This window comes from Syzygium oleosum, unplaced genomic scaffold (assembly GCF_021117445.2).
Source record: "Syzygium oleosum isolate NSW1041296 unplaced genomic scaffold, Sole_v2.1 Sole_v2.01, whole genome shotgun sequence".
Lineage (NCBI taxonomy): Eukaryota > Viridiplantae > Streptophyta > Magnoliopsida > Myrtales > Myrtaceae > Syzygium > Syzygium oleosum.
In genome coordinates, this window is record NW_026607485.1 from 17,229,204 (window position 1) to 17,250,774 (window position 21,571).

General features: G+C 48.1%; 1 protein-coding gene across 1 annotated transcript; it reads left to right on the top strand.

Moving 5' to 3' along the window:
- Positions 1-13,019: 13,019 nt before the first annotated feature.
- LOC115681124 (uncharacterized) lies at positions 13,020-14,212 on the top strand. Its single transcript, XM_056302662.1, has 3 exons — positions 13,020-13,073; positions 13,195-13,320; positions 13,451-14,212. Exons 1-3 carry the CDS (start codon positions 13,020-13,022, stop codon positions 14,210-14,212), a joined length of 942 nt encoding a protein of 313 aa, XP_056158637.1.
- The last annotated feature ends 7,359 nt before the right edge of the window (positions 14,213-21,571 follow it).

Here is a 21,571-nt window from a genome sequence, read left to right on the forward strand (position 1 = left end):
TGGATTAAGTCGGGGGACTGATATTATTCCTGTTTGACCGAAATTAGAGGGACATGAATGCCCCTCTCCTCCCATGAGTAATTACTCTTTTGCCCCTTGAATTATTGGATAAGGTTGATTGTGGGCCGTTGGATTTGGATAAGATCGAACCGTGGCCTTTAGATCGGAGGGGTAGTTAGAGGGGTATAATGGTAATTTTCGATGGGGTTTTAGAGGCCAATTATTGGGGTACCATATAATATCTATTTCTCTCTCTTTCTCTCTCTCATAATTCACTCTCTCTCTCTCTCCTCACCCCTACCCACCGAAGCTCTCTCTCTCCTCCCTTGCGTGAGCCAGCTTGGTCGGTCACCAGTCCGCCCAGCTGCCTGGTCACCGCCGGCCAGTCGTCCGCCACCGCTGCCTCTCTCTTTCTGTTTCGCCGCCGTGTTTAGCCCCGCCACCACCGAGCCACCCCAGGCCATCCTCCCCTGCCTTGTACGTACCCATCGCCGCCCCCAGTAGGCCGACCGCCAACCACCCTTCCACGGCAGCTCAGCCGCTTGTTCGCCCGGCCGCCGGCGCCGCTATTCGGCTGCTGCTGCTGGCCCTACTATTCTGGCCATCCATCCAGCTTGTTGTCACGCCTTTTCAAGGTAAGTGTCTCCCCCAAACCTTCCTTAGGACCTCGGGTATTGTAGGACTTGTTTAGGACTCGGTTTGGGTAAATTAGGGGCTGTTTGAAGCATGTGAAGGGGGCTGGGTAGTATGGCTGTTGTGGACTGATTTGTGGGAGAAAAAATGCGAGGTTTAGGAGGCTCAGATAGGGCTGAGGTGACGCAGAATGATCTGAGCTGAATTGTGCATTTTATTGGTGGTTTTATGGCTTGAATGGGTTTATTTGAATGATTGTATGGCTTGTGATTGTTGGCTGGTTTGGAATGTGTTTCGGGCTGAGTGTAGTTTGGCCGTGTGCCGTGTGTGTGTGATCGCAAGGTGTGCCGGTGTGATCGCGTAATGAGGTCACGTGCCAAGCGTAAGTGGTCGTGTGATGTGTTCGCGCGACGAAGATGTGCATTTGTGAAGTGTATGTGAGATGTGAGATTGTGTGTGGCCGTGTGTATGTGTAGGCATTTGGTATGTGTGGAACGAAGGTACGGAAAGGTAGGATTGGTTGAAAAAGTGATACCCTGAGGCGTGTTCGTTTACGCGGAGTAGGTTCCGTCCTGAGGCGTGTTCGTTTACGCGGGACGATGCCGTCCCTGACGAGGTGATGATACCCGGCCCGACGGGGAGACGATGCCTGACGAGGTCAGAAGACCGTTGGCCTGATGCGTTTTACGCGGGCGCGGTAGTGGTAGAAAAGTCGGGAATGAGTGGGACTTGGCTTGACGTGTGAGAATTGTAAAAGTTGACGCATGGTGTGAGTTAGTGTGCGAGTGTGGTTTGTATCATGTGATGTGGTGCTCGATTATAGGGTAAGAACTACTAGGCATGGTATGGGACGTGCCCAAGTGGGTTTTGCCTTATAATCGAGGCACGTGCAACCGTGATGCATTGATGCATGTGAATTCTTATTACATGCTTTGGTTTTGTGATATGGATGATGCATCATTGTGGCATGTTGGCTGTATTATGATCTAACATGCAGGGACGTGCATGATGGATTCCGGGTAGGATCGTATGTGCTTGTTAGTATGGTTGATCGTTGTGTGTTATGCGTGTTTCGTCTGGCGGTACGTGAGAGCCTATGTGGGGTTTGGGGTTGTGCACTTATTGAGATTTGTCTCATAGTTATATAACCACAATTTCATACCCCCAGCCTTAAACCCGGGAGGTCTGCCTCCCCATTTTGGAGTATGAGGAGCCGACCATGGTGCCCTAGTGGAACTGCAGGCGATTTCTGCCGTATCGTGGTCTAAGTGATCTTTCGGGGGCACGAGCCAGATGACGCTGAAGCAGAGTGAAGGAGGGCGACCATTAAGTTTCCCCTAGGGTATTTTAGGGGTTGTGTAAAATAGGTCTGACCAGTCACCTTTTGATAAATAGGTCGACCTATAGTGAAGCTAAGTTAACCGAACCACCCGATCCTTTTGTTATGTCGGTGGTTATGAATGCTCATTTGTTAAGTTTGTTGGAAATATAATGTTTGTGTGCTCGTTGTAATGGCATTGTATAAAAATGAATGTTGTTGTTCTTTAACTGTCTTGATGTTCTACTCTGTCGTCGTCTTGATTGTACGGGAGTTTTTATATTCGCTTTCGCATGTGTCTCTGTTGTTTGGGTTGGGTCGGCGATGTTCCTGGGACGTCGCAATCTTTTGGCCATAGCGGGATGTCGCGAGCTCGATGGGGTTCGGGGCGTGACATCTCCTATTGAATTGGTATCGGAGCAAGGCTAGCTTGATCCCGGTAAGGTCGAGACCTGGAGTGATAAGGAGCGACGACTTTGGGGTAGTCAGTTAGGGATACCTTCGTAGAATGCATGTTTATGTTGATTATGCATGTCCTGTGAATGCGCGCCTGTGGTTGCTGAGTGGTTTATGGTGGTTGTGATGTTGATTGAGACGAAGGTGCGGCAGGACTTGAGGTAAGTACAAGAACCCTGTTGGTTGTTTAGTGATATTGGTTTGATGTTATGTGATTGGTTTAACGGTTGGTTGTTGGTTGTTGAGCGTTAGTTGTCGAGTTTTGTACCTAGGGCTTGGACTAGTATAGTTGGCCTAGGTCCCTAATTCCCATATGGAATTATAGCAGGTAGGAGGATAGCGTGAGCCCGTGAGAATGAGTAGGAGAGGTGCAGGAGCGGGAGGCTCGTCGAGTTCTCAGATCCCGATCGCGGAAGATCCACGTATGGAAGGAGTCCTCAGAGTGTTAGAGGGGATTGGAAATTTGTCGGATAGGCAAGCTCAAGAGCGGACTAATGCGACCGCCCAAGCTGCGGAGGCTGCAGCTGCTGTAGTTAATGAGAATGCTGGTAATGGAAATGGGAACCGACAGATGCATCAGATAGTAGAACAATTTCTGAAATTGAAACCACCCAAGTTTGAAGGAGTAGGGAATCCGGAGGCTGCTTCTAAATGGGTTGAGGAGTTGGAAAAAGCTTTTGCTTTATCGGGGTGTACGGAAGCAGAGAAAGTGACGCTGGTAGTGTACCAGCTGCAGGGTAATGCGAACAATTGGTGGAAAGCCACGCAAGGCCGAGTGTTCCCAGCAGGTGTGGAACAGAATTGGACGGCCTTCGTTCAGGCTTTTAATGAGAAGTATTTCTCGGTAAGCGCCCGAGAAAGAAAGATGACAGCTTTCCTTAGGTTGCAGTAGAACCAAATGACCGTAGATCAATATGAGGCAGAATTTGCCAGGCTGTCTAAATTTGCACCGAGAATGGTAGACCATCCTGAGGATAAGGCGCGAAGGTTTCGGGATGGATTGAGGGCTGACATTCGCAGCCAATTGATACCGGTGAATTTGAGGACCTATGAAGAATTGTATGAGAAGGCTCAGGCTATCGAACAGGATATGATGGATAAGGCCGCCGCGTCTGGATCAAGGTATATCTCAGCTAGGGACGATTGTCAGCAAGAGAAAGGGCCGATGATGGGAAACCGACGTTTTGTTCCTCCAGTAAGAAGGAATATTGGGAAATCACGACATCAATCTAATTCAGCTTGTAGACGTTGTGGGAGACATCATGGGAGTGGTCCCTGCCCAAGTGTAACTGGGGCATGCTTTGGGTGTGGTGGAATGGGACATCACATAAGGAATTGCCCGAATCAGCAGGTTCGACCACCCCCATCATCGCAGACACCTCGGATTGGGAATCCGACTAATGCAGCCCCGCCGACTAATCCGAACAGGCCGCCGGCATAAGGACGTGTGTACGCTATGGTGTGAAAGGAAGCTGAGAATGCGCCAGGCATAATCACAGGTATGGTTTCTCTGTATAATTATGTTGCATATGCTTTATTTGATACGGGGGCGTCGTACTCGTTTGGGTCTGCTCAATTTGTTAAAGTGGCTGGATTGAAACCGTTTTATTAGAAGTGCAAATGTGTGTGACTACACCATTGATGGATAAAATATGCATATCGTTAGGATGCCCAGACTATAAAATTGTGATCGATGGTGTAGAAAGCAGGATAGATTTGGCTGTTTTGACTATGTATGATTTTGATATGATAGTGGGTATGGAATGGTTAGTCAAATAGAATGCTGTAATGGATTGCAGCAGCAGGGTGATTCAGTTTAGTCCGGCTGGACACCCTAGATTTGAAATTATAGAAAGTTGAGGAGGAACCTCGATCCCTTGGGTTTCGTCAGTAGAAATAACCACATTGTTAGATGAGGAGTGTCAAGGTTACTTAGCAAGTGTAGTCGATTTGACGACAGAAGAAATGCGGCTAGAGGATATAGCGGTGGTGTGCAACTTTCCCGATGTTTTTCCCCAGGAATTACCGGGATTGCCACCAGAAAGATCGAGTTGGCCCCTGGAACTGAGCCAATCTCGAAGCCGCCTTATAGGATGTTGTTGTCGGAGTTGAAAGAATTAAGGGTTCAAATGCAGGAACCGTTGGATAAGGGTTTTATTCGACCGAGTGCGTCTCTATGGGGAGCGCCAGTTTTATTCGTAAGGAAGAAGGATGAGACATTGAGATTGTGTAACGATTGCCAGCAGTTGAATCATAAGATGATTAAGAATAAGTAACCATTGCCGAGGATTGATGACCTGTTTGACTTATTGTAAGGAGCCTCAATGTTCTCTAAGATTGATCTACAGACCTTAAGAGAACATGCACTCTACGCCAAGCTCAGTAAGTGTGAGTTTTGGTGTAGCAGAGTAGCATTCCTTGGACACAGGATTTCGGGAGATGGAATGTCTGTGGACCTGACGAATATTGAGGCAGTCACTAAGTGGCTGAGACCGACATCAGTGAAGGAGATTCGAGGTTTCTTAGGACTAGCTGGCTATTATCGACGTTTTGTAGAAGGATTCTCGTCGATAGCCACGCCGTTGACGCTACTGCTTAAGAAGGAAACTGAGTTAGAATGGGATGAAAAGTATAAAAGGAGTTTCTAGGAGTTGAAGCATAGGCCGATAACTGCCCCGATATTGGGTATTCCGTCCGAATCAGAAGGAATTGAATATGAGGCAACGCCGAGGGATGGAGCTTCTTAAGAATTATGACTATGACCTTTCGTGCTATCCCGGAAAGGCCAACCGGGTAGCCGATGTATTGAGTCTGAAGTTAAGCGTCGCACATTTGATGGTTAAGGATTGGGCGTTGAAAGAGAAAGTACGAAACTCAGGGTTTCGGTTCGAGGTAGGACACCTTCCCAGGCTGATGACGATGTTAAGGATTGAACTGGAAGTGCGGATCAAAATTTAGGCGTTGCAGTCTACGGACCCTGAGATTCAAAGGAGTAATGAAACGTCATCACCCCCACTTGTTTGGATAGCTGGGTGTAGTTGTAAATTTCGAGGATGAAATTTTTATTAGGGGGAAGAATTGTAACATTCTGAATTTTCGATCCTTTTCCCGGGATTTATGAAATGAATATTTTGGCCAATGCACTTATAGTGAGATCTCACCCGGAACCGCGCATTCACGGGATGCTAACCTTAGGGGTAAGGCCATTACGGGATTGAGTTCGCACGACCAAAGAACTCGACCTTGGTTCGACCTTCGACCGTAAGGATTAACGAGGGAATGTTTTGGGCCAACAGAGACCGATCTATTTGATTGATCGTGTCCGAAGGGAACTAGTGACAGACCCTCGCAATTATATGACAATCAAGGTCGCCTTGGTTCGAGCAAACTTAAACATGATTTGACTTAGTGTCGGTCACGGGTCGAGAGTGCGGAATCCCAATGAGCCACCCGTTAGTAAGAGATAAGCTAAAGTCGCGATTGTTCGATTCTAGTCATTTCTTGGAATTCAGGCCCGAGAATCGAGAATTTTGAAAGTGATAATTTTTAGCGGCCGATGGCATTTTTGGTATGGCCAACCTTGGGGCCACCCGTTTTTGTAAAAAACATGGATTTCGGTTCGGGACCGAAAAAATGACCATTTTGCCCCTGGGACTGCGAACGAATTTTGAGGACTGGATTAAGTCGGGGGACTGATATTATTCCTGTTTGACTGAAATTAGAGGGACAAGAATGCCCCTCTCCTCCCATGAGTAATTACTCTTTTGCCACTTGAATTATTGGATAAGGTTGATTGTGGGCCGTTGGAATTGGATAAGATCAAACCGTGGCCTTTGGATCGGAGGGGTAGTTAGAGGGGTATAATGGTAATTTCCGGTGGGGTTTTAGAGTCCAATTATTGGGGTACCATATAATATCTATTTCTCTCTCTTTCTCTCTCTCTCATAATTCACTCTCTCTCTCTCTCTCTCTCCTCACCCCCACCCACCGAAGCTCTCTCTCTCCTCCTTTGCGTGAGCCAGCTTGGCCGGCCACCAGTCCACCCAGCTGCCTGGTCACCGTCGGCCAGCCGTCCGCTGCCGCTGCCTCTCCTTCCTCAGCCGCACCTCACCCACCATCCGCCTGTCTCTCTCTCTGTTTCGCCGTCCTGTTCAGCCCCGCCACCACCGACCCACCCCAGGCCGTCCTTCCCTACCTTGTACATACCCATCGCCGCCCCTAGCAGGCCGATCGCCCCCCGCCAGCCACCCGTCCACGGCAGCTCAGCCGTTCGCCCACCTGGCCGCCGGCGCCGATGTTCGGCTGCTGCTGCTGGGCCGACTGTTCCAGCCATCCATCTAGCTTGTTGTCACGCCTTTTCAAGGTAAGTGACTCCCCCAAACCTTCCTTAGGACCTCGGGTATTGTAGGACTTGTTTAGGACTCGGTTTGGGTAAATTAGGGGCTGTTTGAAGCATGTGAAGGGGACTGGGTAGTATGGCTGTTGTGGGCTGATTTATGGGAGGAAAAATGCGAGGTTTAGGAGGCTCGGATAGGGCTGAGGTGACGCGGAATGATCTGAGCTGAATTGTGCGTTTTATTGGCGGTTTTATGGCTTGAATGGGTTTATTTGAATGATTGTATGGCTTGTGATTGTTGGCTGGTTTGGAATGTGTTTCGGGCTGAGTATGGTTTGGCCTTGTGCCGTGTGTGTGTGATCGTAAGGTATGCCGGTGTGATCGCGTAATGAGGTCGCGTGCCAAGCGTAAGTGGTCGTGTGATGTGTTCTTGCGACGAGGATGTGCATTTGTGAAGTGTATGTGAGATGTGAGATTGTGTGTGGCCGTGTATATGTGTAGCCGTGTGGTATGTATGGAACGAAGGTACGGAAAGGTAGGATTGGTTGGAAAAGTGATACCCTGAGGCGTGTTCGTTTACGCGGGGTAGGTTCCATCCTGAGGCGTGTTCGTTTACGCGGGATGATGCCGTCCCTGACGAGGTGACTATGCCCGGCCCGACGGGGTGACGATGCCTGACGAGGTCAGAAGACCGTTGGCCTGATGCGTTTTACGCAGGCGCGGTAGTGGTGGAAAAGTCGGGAATGAGTGGGACTTGGCTTGACGTGTGAGAATTGTGAAAGTTGATGCATGGTGTGAGTTAGTGTGCGAGTGTGGTTTGTATCGTGTGATGTGGTGCTCGATTATAGGGTAAGAACTACTAGGCATGGTATGGGACGTGCCCAAGTGGGTTTTGCCTTATAATCGAGGCACGTGCAACCGTGATGCATTGATGTATGTGAATTCTTATTACATGCTTTGGTTTTCTGATATGGATGATGCATCATTGTGGCATGTTGGCTGTATTATGATCTAACATGCAGGGACGTGCATGATGGATTCCAGTTAGGATCGTATGTGCTTGTTAGTATGGTTGATCGTTGTGTGTTATGCGTGTTTCGTCTGGCGGTACGTGAGAGCCTATGTGGGGTTTGGGGTTGTGCACTTATTGAGATTCATCTCATAGTTGTATAACCACAATTTCAGACCCCCAGCCTTAAACCCGGGAGGTCTGCCTCCCCATTTTGGAGTAAGAGAAGCCGACCATGGTGCCCAAGTGGAGCTGCAGGCGATTTCCCCCGTATCGTGGTCCAAGTGATCTTCCGGGGGCACGAGTCAGATGACGCTGAAGCAGAGTGGAGGAGGGCGACCATTAAGTTTCCCCTAGGGTATTTTAGGGGTTGTGTAAAATAGGTCTGACCAGTCACCTTTTGATAAATAGGTCGACCTATAGTGAAGCTAAGTTAACCGAACCACCCGATCCTTTTGTTATGTCGGTGGTTATGAATGCTCATTTGTTAAGTTTGTTGGAAATATAATGTTTGTGTGCTCGTTGTAATGGCATTGTATAAAAATGAATGTTGTTGTTCTTTAACTGTCTTGATGTTCTACTCTGTCGTCGTCTTGATAGTATGGGACTTTTTATATTCGCTTCCGCATGTGTCTCTGATATTTAGGTTGGGTCGGCGATGTTCTTGGGACGTCGCAATCTTTCGGCCGTTGCGGGATGTCGCGAGCTCAATGGGGTTCGGGACGTGACATCCGCGGCGGCGCTTGGGCGGCAGCGGCGACCGGCGATCCTTGGCAGTCACGATGGCGAAGGGGAGAGGGTGATGGTCGGTGTTGACGGCAAACAAGGGAGAGAGAGAATGGTGGCCGGGTGGTGGTGGCAACGGCTCACGCGGACAGCAGTGGCGATTGGCCTTGGCGAGCCGCGGTCTGGCGAGCGGCGGTCGTGGCTCCTTCCACGCGGCCGAGGGGAAGGAAAGAGGGAGAAAGTGAGGCGTGAGGGTGGCAAGAGGATGAGGGACGGTCGGTTGGTGGTGGCGCAAGGTGGCTGAGGACGGCGGCGGCGTTCCTCCAACGATCGACGGCTCACGGCCGAGAGGAAGAAGGGGAGGTTCAGCGAGGGAGAGAGGAGAGGGGAAGTGGCCGAAGGTGGTGAGGAATGAGGGAGAGAGAGATTGAATTATTGGTCTTAAAGGGGGTTTGACCAAACTTTTCCTAATGCCCATCTTGCCCTTCACTCCAAGGGTTGAGATAATCCAAGGCCAAAATATCCAAGGGCATATTAGACCCAAATTTTCTGAATTATTGGGGCTGATATTATCCAATTAAATCCCCAAAATGACCTTCCATAATTTCCCAAAATTCGGAATACAAAACATAGGCTAAGGGGCAAAATCGTAATTTTCCGATTCCGGGCCGAATTTCCATTTTTCAACCGTACTGATCCCAAATATAGTTGGCCGCACTAAAATGATGTTGTCCTCGCAAAATAGTCGTGTACGTCGACGAAATTCGACGTCCAAGTCCGGATCCAATTTCGCGATCAAAATTGCTCAATTACAATTTTAGGTTCTCTCACTAACGGGCGGCTGTTTAGGGTTTACGCGTATCGACCTAGGGTTACTCGAGTCGTGACGGTCTCGATTACCGGGAGAGCGCGAGGAATTATTGCTAGTTCCGGAGGTTGCGATCGTTCGGATTAAGTTCGGAATTTGTTCGCCACGCGTACTCTCGGTCGTACGGAATCACCCGCGATCCGATCGTACGTCATTGGCCAAACTAAATCCGTCACCTTCCTAGGATCGGTCCACATTGGCCCAAAATATTTCCTTGTCGTTTCTCGGAATCGGTGCCCGATTCACGATCGGGTCCTTAGTCCACGTACCATTTTCCTAGTGAGCCATTCCCTTTTGGTTGGTATCCTGCGAGTGATCAATTCCGAGCGAGACTTACTAAAATTAAACGAGAAATAATATCAATATCATTGATTCCGGAAATGGGTCGAAATTCGGGATGTTACAGGCCTGGAGGGCCGCTGGTTCATGCAGGCCAGCAAGGGCTTCGACGGCCCCCACGGGCGGCGGACGGCGGCGGCGACAGGCTGGTGGCCCACTGTTGATCCAAACGGAGAGAGAGGGGGTGACGGTGATGGTGGTCAATTGTGGAAAAAGGAGAGGGGAAGGGTGAGGTCGGCGGTGGTGGTATATGAGGCGGTCTCGAGGCCGGTGGTGGCGGCGGCGCTCATGTGGCTGCACACGGCCAAGGGCTGGCTGATCGGTGCTAGTGGTGGCGACGGGGATGAGAGAGAGAAGGAGAGAAGGAGGGGACCGAGCGAATGAATGCCAGCACGGCGGTGGCACTCGGCTACGACAGAGCGGCACGATCGCGGCTGGTGGCTGCTCTGGCGGCTAGCTTCGTGGCAAGGAGAGGAGAAGAGAGAATGGAGAGGGTGAGGGGGTGGTGATCAGCCAAAGGGGGGAAAGTGAGGGGAGAGAGAGAGTGAGAGAGAGTTTATCACAAATCCTTGAGTGGGTTAGGTGAACCACCCCACTAGCCATGACAAATCTACCCACCCCACTAATGTCACTCCCCGAACCCTACGGCACGTGGCATCCCTTCTTCGGTCAAATTAGTGCGACGTTCGAGGACGCATCGCCACCCAAAACACAAATCAGAGAACAATACACATGCGAAAACGATCATATACCTGTACATAATTAAACATGACCAAGGTAGCAACAAATATCATAAACACATACTTACATTCATAAAATGAGGATTTACAATATCCGTTAAAAACATAAGTATACATAAATCAAAACGGGTCAGCAGCCACCAACATCAAAAAGGGATTCGTGGCTCGGGGCGGTCAGGTACTATATCTAAAAAGGGTTCCTCCCAAAAAGTGCCGGCTGAAGTTATGCTCTAGGCTAATCCCTAGGGTATCCAATCCGGGTCGGATCCCGAAGACTCGGATGAATCATCGGACGACTTGAACTCGGAATCCATAGACTCTGGCTCGAACTCAACCTCCAACGGCTCCTCCTCGGGATCATCCTCCGGCTCTGACTCCAGCTCCTTCGGCTCCTGTCACATCCTCAATTTCAGTCCCTGGGAAATGTCTATGGTTTAAGTTTGATGGTTTTCCAATCGGAACTAAAATTTTTACTCTTGTTTTGGAAAACCCTATTTCGGATCCTTTGTACCCCTTCGTTTTGTTATTTTTGGGGAGACTTTTGTGATCCGAATTTCCAACACTTCCTTCTTGAAAGTTGTTCCAAACATCTTGAAGTTTTACATACTTTAATTTCAGAATTTTTGGAGTTGATATGAGTAGTACGATGGCCTGATTTTCGGACGGTGTAAAACTGCCCAGAATGGGTATTTCGGTGATGTTCACACTTTGTCGATTTTCTGCAAGCTTTTTCTGGGCCTATTTTGGAAAAGTTTCCTTCACAAAAGTTGTTGAGAACGTCTTTTTCTATAACGTATATAAATTTGGGAATTATTTTTGCGAGAAAACCCTAGAAAGTTTGACTAAGTCAAACCTTATCATCTTCATCATTACTCTCATTTATTGCTTGGCCTTCTTTTTCCACAAGCCTTTATGAAGCCATTATGAAGCCTTGGTCATCAAGTATTGACCAAGGGAGAGAGAGAAGAGTCACGGCCAGTTTGGGGAGAGAGAGAGACCCACGGCCAATGGGTGAGGAGAGAGAAAGGAAGAATAATTGCCATTTTCATCATTATTCTTGACTTTTGGACTTAGGCCATTATTGGGTGGATGACACGCGCGCTTACCTCATCTCCCAAGTGACGTGTGTGCACGCCTCATCAAAACCCTAGTCCTTGCTTCCTCCATAAATAGAAGCCATTAGGAGAGTTTTGGCTCACTTTTCCCACATACACAAACCGGCCAAGTAAGAGAGAGAGAGAGAGTGCCGAGATAGAGAGAGAAAGAGAAAACCAAGAGAGAAAACCCGAGAGAGAGAAAAGAAAAGGCGACACCGTGGTTGTCCGAGACCCGAGGCCGTTGCTTTTCCCGCCCATTCTCTACCCTTTAGTTCCTGTTGTATTAGAGTAAGTGAGATTTTACTACTGAGAAATGACGTCGAAATACGTTGTATCACGAGCTTTCCCCGTTCTCGGTTCTTGTTGTTCCGATGTTGTGTTCTCTATAACAAGTTTGCCTTGTTTCGTGTTTTTGCATGTTATCTAACATGAATTAGAAACCGAGGCGCGACACATGAGGTAAACCGTGACTTAGCCATGCCTGGAATCCTTGTTTTATGCTTGCTATGCCCGTCGTTGTTTGATCGGCCACGGAGGCCGGTACGGTAAGAATGTTTTGTGTAATGACGATTGATATGTCCTCGCATGTTAGTAAAATTTTACTTGCTGAGTCTCCCCGACTCATCTCCCGTTGTTTCCCTTTTTTTCAGGTCTGTAGGATGGCATCTCCCCTAGCCCGCGTTGGCAATCCCGTGGAGCAGAAAGCCAAAGTGTTCACCGTAATAGATGTCAGAAAGACCGCGCCTACCGTCAAATCACGATGCTTGTGACAATTCGATGACGGCCTAACGGACTTGGTGCCTCATCCGTGCGTAGGTTCAACGGTGCTTTGGCGGTGCGGGCGGGCTGGCTCCGGGATAAAGCCACGGGTGGGATGTGAGATGGCCAGGCGGACGGGACCGGGGTGAAGGTGAAGAAGCGAGGAGCGAGAAGCCGTAGTGGGTATAGGTTAACCCAAGTCAAAATTTGCTATTTATAGTCGGCGATGAAACGTGTGTTGTTTGCCATGGCCCGAAGGGCTTGTTAAAACATGTTTGTATGCATTGTAAACATAAAGTTTGCTCATGATGCTTCTTGTCTTATTTTCGGTGTTGTGTGTATTGATTGTGATTGTCCCGAGATATGCTTCCGCTTTTGTTTAAAGAAAGATAACAATGAACGGGACGTCACGTTTATGACCTCGAGGTGGGGGCATTAGAGATTAATTTGGTATCAGAGCAGGTTCCCCTCTAGTAAGTACAAGTTCGGTGTTGAGCTAAGAAGAGGCTGTGGAATCCTGAAAGGACCCAGTCTGATGAGGGCGGGGAGTGGTCGTTGAGGTAGAACCTGATCAAAAAGCGGCTCTTGGCTATGAAGTGGACGCCGGGGCATGAGGCCTGATCAAGGTGCGGCTTCTAGCATGAGTGGTCGCCGGGGTTGAAGACCTGAACAAAGTGCGGCTCCTGGTAGGCTTCTAAGATGATGGGTAAGAGAGAAAGAAACCGAACTATGCACTGAATGGGGGAGAACGATTCTGAAATCCAAGCAGAAATAAAAACCTGGAGTGATAAGGTGCGCTGAAGTTGGGGTAGTTAGCTAGGAAACACCCCTGCGCATGTGAATGATTGATTGTGGTTGAATAGGTTGTGTACTAATATTTGTTTGTGACCACTGACCTATTCTTGTGTTGTAGAAAGACCCCTTAGAATACCATTATGAGTGCTCGGAACCCGGCTGCGACCTCAACCTCGAAGGGGAAGTCAAATCAAGACCATCGAATAGACGGAATTCTGCAGGCTCTAGCGACCGTGGGAGAACTGTTGGGACAATAGGCCCAACAACGAATGCCTAATGCTGAGAATGTGGCAGCAAATGAAAATGGAAATGGAAATGGTGGCCGTACGATGCACGGATTGGTCGAGCAATTTCTGAAGCTCTAACCCCCGAAGTTTATCGGAACTGGAGATCCCGAAGAAGCGGAATCCTGGATCGATGAACTCCAGAAGGCATTTGAGCTTTTGAGATGTTCTGAGGAAGAGAAAGTTACCTTAGCGACCTATCAACTGCAAGGTAATGCCAGCTATTGGTGGAAAGCGACCAAGGAAATCGTGTTCCCAGAAAATGCTACTGTCAACTGGAATACTTTCGTTGAAGCATTCAACGGAAAGTATTTTTCCGAATGTGCTCGTGACCGAAAGATGAAGGAATTCTTGCAACTTCAGCAGAACAACATGACGGTAGACCAGTATGAAGCAAGATTCGCTCAACTGTCGAGGTACGCCCTTAAATTTATTGAAGATCCAGTGGAAAGGGCAAAAAGATTCCGAGACAGTTTGAACCCAGACATCCGGAGACAGTTGGTGCCGCTGAACCTCAAGGATTACAACGAGCTGTATGAACGAGCACAGCTAGTGGAGAAAGAGTCCCTGGAACAAGCTGCCACGGCGACTAACCAAGGAAAACCCTATCATCCGGCTTCTCAATCCAACCAGCATCATGACAAGAGACCGATGTCGGGAGAAAACCATTTCTCCACTCCCAACAAGAAGATAAAAAATCAGAAGCCAATTTCCACTGCATGCGATGTTTGCCATACTTGCGAAAGGTTTCATGGAAGTGCTCCGTGTCCAAAACAAACGGGAGCATGTTTCGGCTGTGGTCAACAAGGCCACCACATAAAGGACTGCCCGCAACGACAGCAAGTGAAGTAGTCACAACAACCACATGCGATGCAACAAAAAGAAGTTCCACCGCATGAAAATCGTCCTCCAGCTCAAGGAAGGATTTATACAATTACTCAAGACGAAGCAGAAAACTCTAAGAATGTTATTACGGAGACTTGATAAATCGGGTGATCGGAACTGTACTTGTACTGTTTTATCATAGTATTTATGTATGACATTTCAATGTATCGAAAAATCCAAGCAAGCAAGCATGAGAAATATTTAAGGATGGTAAAAGATAAATCAGAGTGGCGCAGCGGAAGCGTGGGAAGCCAAAGCTAGAAGATATCAAGAAAATTTTCGACATTTTTCGAAAAAGCTAAACAAGGCTACCTTCAGAAAGGAATGTAGAATCCAACTGTAATAACGGTTATCAGCAAAGCATCAAGATGGCGCCATTCGAGGCATTATACGGTCGAGCTTGCAGAACTCCGGTCTATTGGAACGAGGTCGGGAAAAGAAGGTCAGGGGTCCAGAGCTAGTCCCACTCACCTTAGATGCTGTCCAGATAAGTAGAGAAAAACTTAGGACGGCACAAGTCGGTAAAAGAATTAGGCTGACAAGCGCCAGAAACCGCTTAAGTTTCCGGAAGGCGACTATGTCTTTCTGAAGGTGTCACTAATGAGGGGTGTGTCACACTTCGGAAGGAAAGGTAAGTTAAATCTCAGGTACGTTTTAAATTTCGAGGACGAAATTCTTTTACAAGGGAAGAATTGTCACATCCTCAATTTCAGTCCCTGGGAAATGTCTATGGTTTAAGTTTGATGGTTTTCCAATCGGAACTAAAATTTTTACTCTTGTTTTGGAAAACCCTATTTCGGATCCTTTGTACCCCTTCGTTTTGTTATTTTTGGGGAGACTTTTGTGAGTCGAATTTCCAACACTTCGTTCTTGAAAGTTGTTCCAAACATCTTGAAGTTTTACATACTTTAATTTCAGAATTTTTGGAGTTGATATGAATAGTACGATGGCCTGATTTTCGGACCGTGTAAAACTGCCCAGAATGGGTATTTCGGTGATGTTCACACTTTGTCGTTTTCTACAAGCTTTTTCTGGGCCGATTTTGGAAAAGTTTCCTTCACAAAAGTTGTTGAGAACGTCTTTTTCTATAACGTATATAAATTTGGGAATTATTTTTACGAGAAAACCCTAGAAAGTTTGACTAAGTCAAACCTTATCATCTTCATCATTACTCTCATTTATTGCTTGGCCTTCTTTTTCCACAAGCCTTTATGAAGCCATTATGAAGCCTTGGTCATCAAGTATTGACCAAGGGAGAGAGAGAGGAGTCACGGCCAGCTTGGGGAGAGAGAGAGAGACCCACGGCCAATGGGTGAGGAGAGAGAAAGGAAGAATAATTGCCATTTTCATCATTATTCTTGACTTTTGGACTTAGGCCATTATTGGGTGGATGACACGCGCGCTTACCTCATCTCCCAAGTGATGTGGGCGCACGCCTCATCAAAACCCTAGCCCTTGCTTCCTCCATAAATAGAAGCCATTGGGAGAGTTTTGGCTCACTTTTCCCTCATACACAAACCGGCCAAGAAAGAGAGAGAGAGAGAGAGAGAGAGAGAGAGTGCCGAGATAGAGAGAGAAAGAGAAAACCGAGAGAGAAAACCCGTGAGAGAGAAAAGAAAAGCCAACACCGTGAGTTGTCCGAGACCCGAGGCCGTTGCCTTTCCCGCCCATTCTCTACCCTTTAGTTCCTGTTGTATTAGAGTAAGAGAGATTTTACTACCGGGAAATGACGTTGAAATACGTTGTATCACGAGCTTTCCCCGTTCTCGGTTCTTGGTGTTCCGATGTTGTGTTCTCTATAACAAGTTTGCCTTGTTTCGTGTTTTTGCATGTTATCTAACACGAATTAGAAACCGAGGCGCGACACATGAGGTAAATCGTGACTTAGCCATGCCTGGAATCCTTGTTTTGTGCTTGCTATGCCCGTCGTTGTTTGATCGGCCATGGAGGCCGGTACGGTAAGAATGTTTCGTGTAATGACGATTGATATGTCTTCGCTTGTTAGTAAAATTTTACTTGCTGAGTCTCCCCGACTCATCCCCCGTTGTTTCCCTTTTTTTAAGGTCCGTAGGATGGCATCTCCCCCAGCCCGCGTTGGCAATCCCGTGGAGAAGAAAGCCGAACTGCTCACCGTAATAGATGTCAGAAAGACCGCGCCTATCGTCAATCTCGATGCTTGTGACGATTCGATGAGGGCCTAACGGACTTGGTGCCTCATCCGTGCCTAGGTTCAACGGTGCTTTGGCGGTGCGGGCGGGCCGGCTCCGGTATAAAGCCACGGGTAGGATGTGAGATGGCCAAGCGGACGGGACCGGGGTGAAGGTGAAGAAGCGAGGAGCGAGAAGCCGTAGTGGGTATAGGTTAACCCAAGTTAAAATTTGCTATTTATAGTCGGCGATGAAATATGTGTTTTTTGCCATGGCCTGAAGGGCTTGTTAAAATATGTTTGTATGCATTGTAAACATAAAGTTTGCTCATGATGCTTCTTGTCTTATTTCCGGTGTGTGTGTATTGATTGTGATTGTCCCGAGATATGCTTCCACTTGTGTTTAAAGAAAGATAACAATGAACGGGACGTCACGTTTATGACCCCAAGGTGGGGGCGTTACAGCTCCGGTTCGGGATCGGACTCCCATTCCATCGGCTCCTCCTTCTGGTGGTCGGAATCCATGTCAGACTCAAAGATGACTGGCCGGGGGTCAGAATCCGCTTCGGACGCGGTATCGAGACTCACTACCTCTCCATTAGCTGCATGCGGGTCCCACTGGCCTAGCCCATCAAACGGAACGTCGAAAGTCCTAAGGGGTCCGTGAAAGCCGATCTGGTCCCGATAACACCAACTAAGATAGGGATGGGCCTTGAGTTGTGGCCCGCCCTCGTCGATCCAAACGATAGTGTAAAATCTAATATAGGCCTCCCCGTTCCAACCGGGGTACTCGATCACTGAACGCTCTATACGGTCCAGGATTACAAAACGTAGTGGTATGCCGGCCATCCTCAAGGTCGGGGGTCTGAAATGTTGGGGTTTAACAACAGTGAGAACGAATCTCAGTAAGTAGGCCCCTTAAACCTAAACTAGGCTAACATACACCTCCAAACAAGTAACCATCAAACATACAATCCAGTACTCAAACGACTTGGGCCCTCGGGCCCAAATCAAACATATAATCGACCCTGCAGATTAGGCACATAATAATAACACCAATAAAACCAATCATGGCATCAACACATTATCAATTGGCCACAATCACTTGCCATGCACATGCTTGCACTTATTAATGCACACTTCGCACACGTGCCAATTTCTCAATTAATCTTTGACCCGCGTTAAACGCATTAGGTCCATCACTACTCGAGACTCGCGTAATACGCCTCAAGTCTATGACACAACCCGCGTGAACGACGCCTCAGGTTGGCCATCATCCGGTAAACCGGGCATCGTCCCGCATTAAACGCCTCAGGACGGGTTCAATACCCCGCGTTAAATGCGTCGGGGCTTATGTGATCACACGTACACACTTCATCAATTATTATCTGAACCCCGCGTAAACGATGCCTCAGGGCATTTTAGGTGATCACATGCTCATAGCCATTCGTGCAAACTCACATGATTCACATAATATGCCGTCACTCAATATGCACGAAACCATGGCCATAACATCCAAAACTCAGGGCATCAATTGAATCTACATTGAGTACTCAATTCACATAACAACATGCTCAATTCACCATTTAATGTAATTCAGCCACGGTACATAATTTAGCACACCAAAGATCATGTAATTAAGTCATTGAAATCACACAAGTCTATGGCCCACAATGTATTCTCCTTTTCACGGCCATATCGAGCACCCCTTGTAACATCACAACGTCGCACAAGTAAATTAAATGATGCCTAAATACGCCACTTATGGTCCAATCAAAACACCCATGGCAATACACCTTTAAACCATAGACTAGCAACATATTGTCCATTCAAGCTCACATTATTCAGCCCTTAAACAGACCACTCTAGGCCTCTAAATCACCTTTAAATCATCATACTAGGCCACCAAAATCACCACATGATCAGCCCTAAAACGACCCTTAAATTACCCTAAATAACCCCTAAACTCGTCTAAAAATGCATTAAAACCTATTTAGGGTTTCCACTCACACAAGTCCTAAGCTTGAAATGTTGGCTGGACAGGAGGAGAAGGTGGCCGAGCAGCAGCGGGGATGCCGGCGGCTCCCACGGTAGCGAACGGCGGCGGCAACGGCTGGGGGCTTACGGCTGATCTTCACGACGAAGGTGGGGTGACGGTAATGGTGATGGGTCGAGGGAAAAAGGAGAGGGGAAAAGTGAGGGTGGCGGTTGTTGTGCATGAGATGGTCGAGCGGTTGGCGGCGGTACGCTACTCTGGCGGGGCTGCACGGCCACGGCTTGGGCTGCTCCGGTGGCTGGCTTCACGTGGCAAGGAGGAGAAAGAGAGAGTCGAGAGAGTGAGAGGAGGAGTGGCCGGCCGAATGAGGGGAATGAGGGAGGAGAGAGAGAGTGTGAGAGTTTAAACAAAAACCTTGAGTGGGAGTAGGTGACCCACTCCACTAACATTGACAAGCCTACCCACTCCACTATCAAGCTAATCCAAGGGTTGGGATTTAGAGGCCAATCAATTCTATCCAAAACCAAGGGCTAGGATTCAATCTAGAACAAAATATCTAAGGGCAAAGTTGGGAATGAGCAAGAGTGATGGGGGCAACATGGTCCATGAATTTCGGCACTCTTGGGGGCTGGATAAGTCCATATTATCCTCCAATAATTCGGAATTAATGCATAGGGCTTAGGGGCAAAATGGTAATTTTCCACTCCCGGTCGAAAATTTCCATTTTTCGACCATACCGATCCCAAATATGATTGGCCACACTAATACGACGTCGTCCTTGAAAATTAGTCGTGCACGTCCGTAAAATTCGACACTCAAGTCCGGATTCAACTCAACGATCAATTTCGCTCAAATGCGATTTTAGCGTCTCTTACTAACGGGCGGCTTTTTAGGGGTTACGCGTATCGACCTAGGGTTACTCGAGTCGTGACAGTCTCAAGTTCCAAGAGAACGCGAGGATCTATACTAGTTCTGAAGGTCGCGATCATTTGGAGTAGGTTTAGGATCGTTCGCCACGCTTACTCTCGGTCATGCAGAATCATCCGCGATCCGATCGTACGTCGTTGGCAAACCAAATCCGTCGCCTTCCTTGGATCAGCCCACATTGGCCCAAAATATTCCCTTGTCGCTCTTCGGAATCGAAGCTCGATTCACGGTCGAGTTCTCGTGTAACATCCTGAATTTTGACCCATTTCCGGAATCAATGAAATAGATATTATTTCTCATTTAATTTTAGTAAGTCTCGCCCGGAACTGATCACTCTCGGGATACTAACCGATAGGGAATGGCTAACTAGGAAAACGGTACGTGGACCAGGGATCCGATCGCGAATCAGGCATGTTGAGACGTGAGTTGAATTGGCATAAATTGGGCACGTTGAGATGTGAGTTGAATTGGCATAAATTATTGAGGTGCCTAAGTGAAATTGAGTGCTCATTGTGCATGGTGTTGTTGCCCGAATGCCGGATTGTATGACCACGCATTTCGCATGTTGAGCATTAGCTTGAACCGAGATTTGTGCGAGTATGCAGATCTGACATGAGCATGTGATCACCTAATTGCCCTGATGCATTTTACGCGGGGTTCAGATAAAATTGGTTGTGTGCACGTGTGATCATTATGAGTCCTGATGCGTTTTACGTGGGACGATGCGCGGTTCTACCGGAAGACGGCCAGCCTGATGCGTTTTACGCGGGTTTTGGTCTGTATATGGAGATCGGTGTTGCGCCTGATGCGTTTTACTAGGGCTAGAGACACTGGGCCTGATGCGTTTTACGTGGGCCATGAAATGTTGGTATTGATTGATAGACCTGAGGTGTTTTACGCGGGTCGAATTCTAATTGAGAAGTGAACAGTGTGCGAGTGTGTATTATTGATCCAGATCATGAGTATGGCATAATGGTGGTATATGTGTGCAAGAGTGCATTGGCAGTTATGCGTATCGGTGACTCGTGTGTGATGTAGACATTAACAAGCATGAGCATGTGCATGGCGTACGTGTGACTAAGCCTGTCGCATAGGTGCCATTATGGTGATTATATTATACCTAACCTGCAGGGTCAATTGTGTGATCGATCTGGGACCGAGGACCTAGGTCAATTGATTGTCAATTATTACTAGTTGTATGTGATTCGTTGCCTGTCAGGAGGTGCATGTTAGCCGAGTTTAGGTTTAGGGGGTTTTACTCGCTGAGATTCGTCTCATTGTTGTTAAAACCCAACTTTTCAGACCCCCGGCCCTGAGGATGTAAGAAGTTCCGGTACGTTTTTTGATCCTGCATCAGATAGAGAGAGCGGTGACCGAGTACCCCGTAGGGAACGGGGATACGTACATTAGGCACTATACTATAGTATGGGTTGATGTGGGGGAAACGCATTACCAGACCCACGAGAATGTAGCTTGGTGCTTTAGGGACTACTCCGGGGAGTTTGGACCTCTTCGGACTTTTGATGTCCCGTTCAACGAGTTGGGCGAGATAGATCCGCAGTGTGCCGACAGAGACCTGGCGAGCCCCGAAGCTACGCCCGCGGGAAGTTCGAGTTCTGGCGCCGGACCTGTCGTCTAGGAGGTGGATGAGCTGGACCTAATGGACGAGGAGCCGGTGGATTGGGACTCTGACCCGAAGCCGATGGAGTCGGATGAGGAGCCAGGGCCTATGGAGGAGGATCTCGAGCAGGAGGGCGAGCCTGAGGAGATGGACTCTGAGGAGGAGCCGGCAGAGGCCGAGTCCGAGCTGGATTCCCTAGACTCTGAGGTTGAGCTGTCTGACAGTTCTTCATCTTCTGAGTCCTCAGGATCCGACCCAGACTGTGTTTCGTAGGGTTAGCCTTAGCTCAGATAGGTCGGGCCAGTACCTTTTTGATCGGAGCCCCACCTTAGGTAGTAGTCTCACCGCCTGGCCACCTACCCCTTTTTGCAGTTAGTGGCCGTTGACCCGTTTTTGGTTCGAGGTGTGTATTTTGGTGTAAATGGATAATGTATATGTTTCCCTGGTTAATACAAGTGTATATTTGTTATCCCGTTGTTTGTTGTTCATGCTATCCTTGGTCTGGTGTTTTATTTGTACAGGTGTTTTTACATTACTTCCGCATGTGCAATGATCTCTGTTTGGGTGTTGGGACGGCGATGCATCTTAGGACGTCGCACACTTTCGACCTCGGCAGGGATGTTCGCGCGCCGTAGG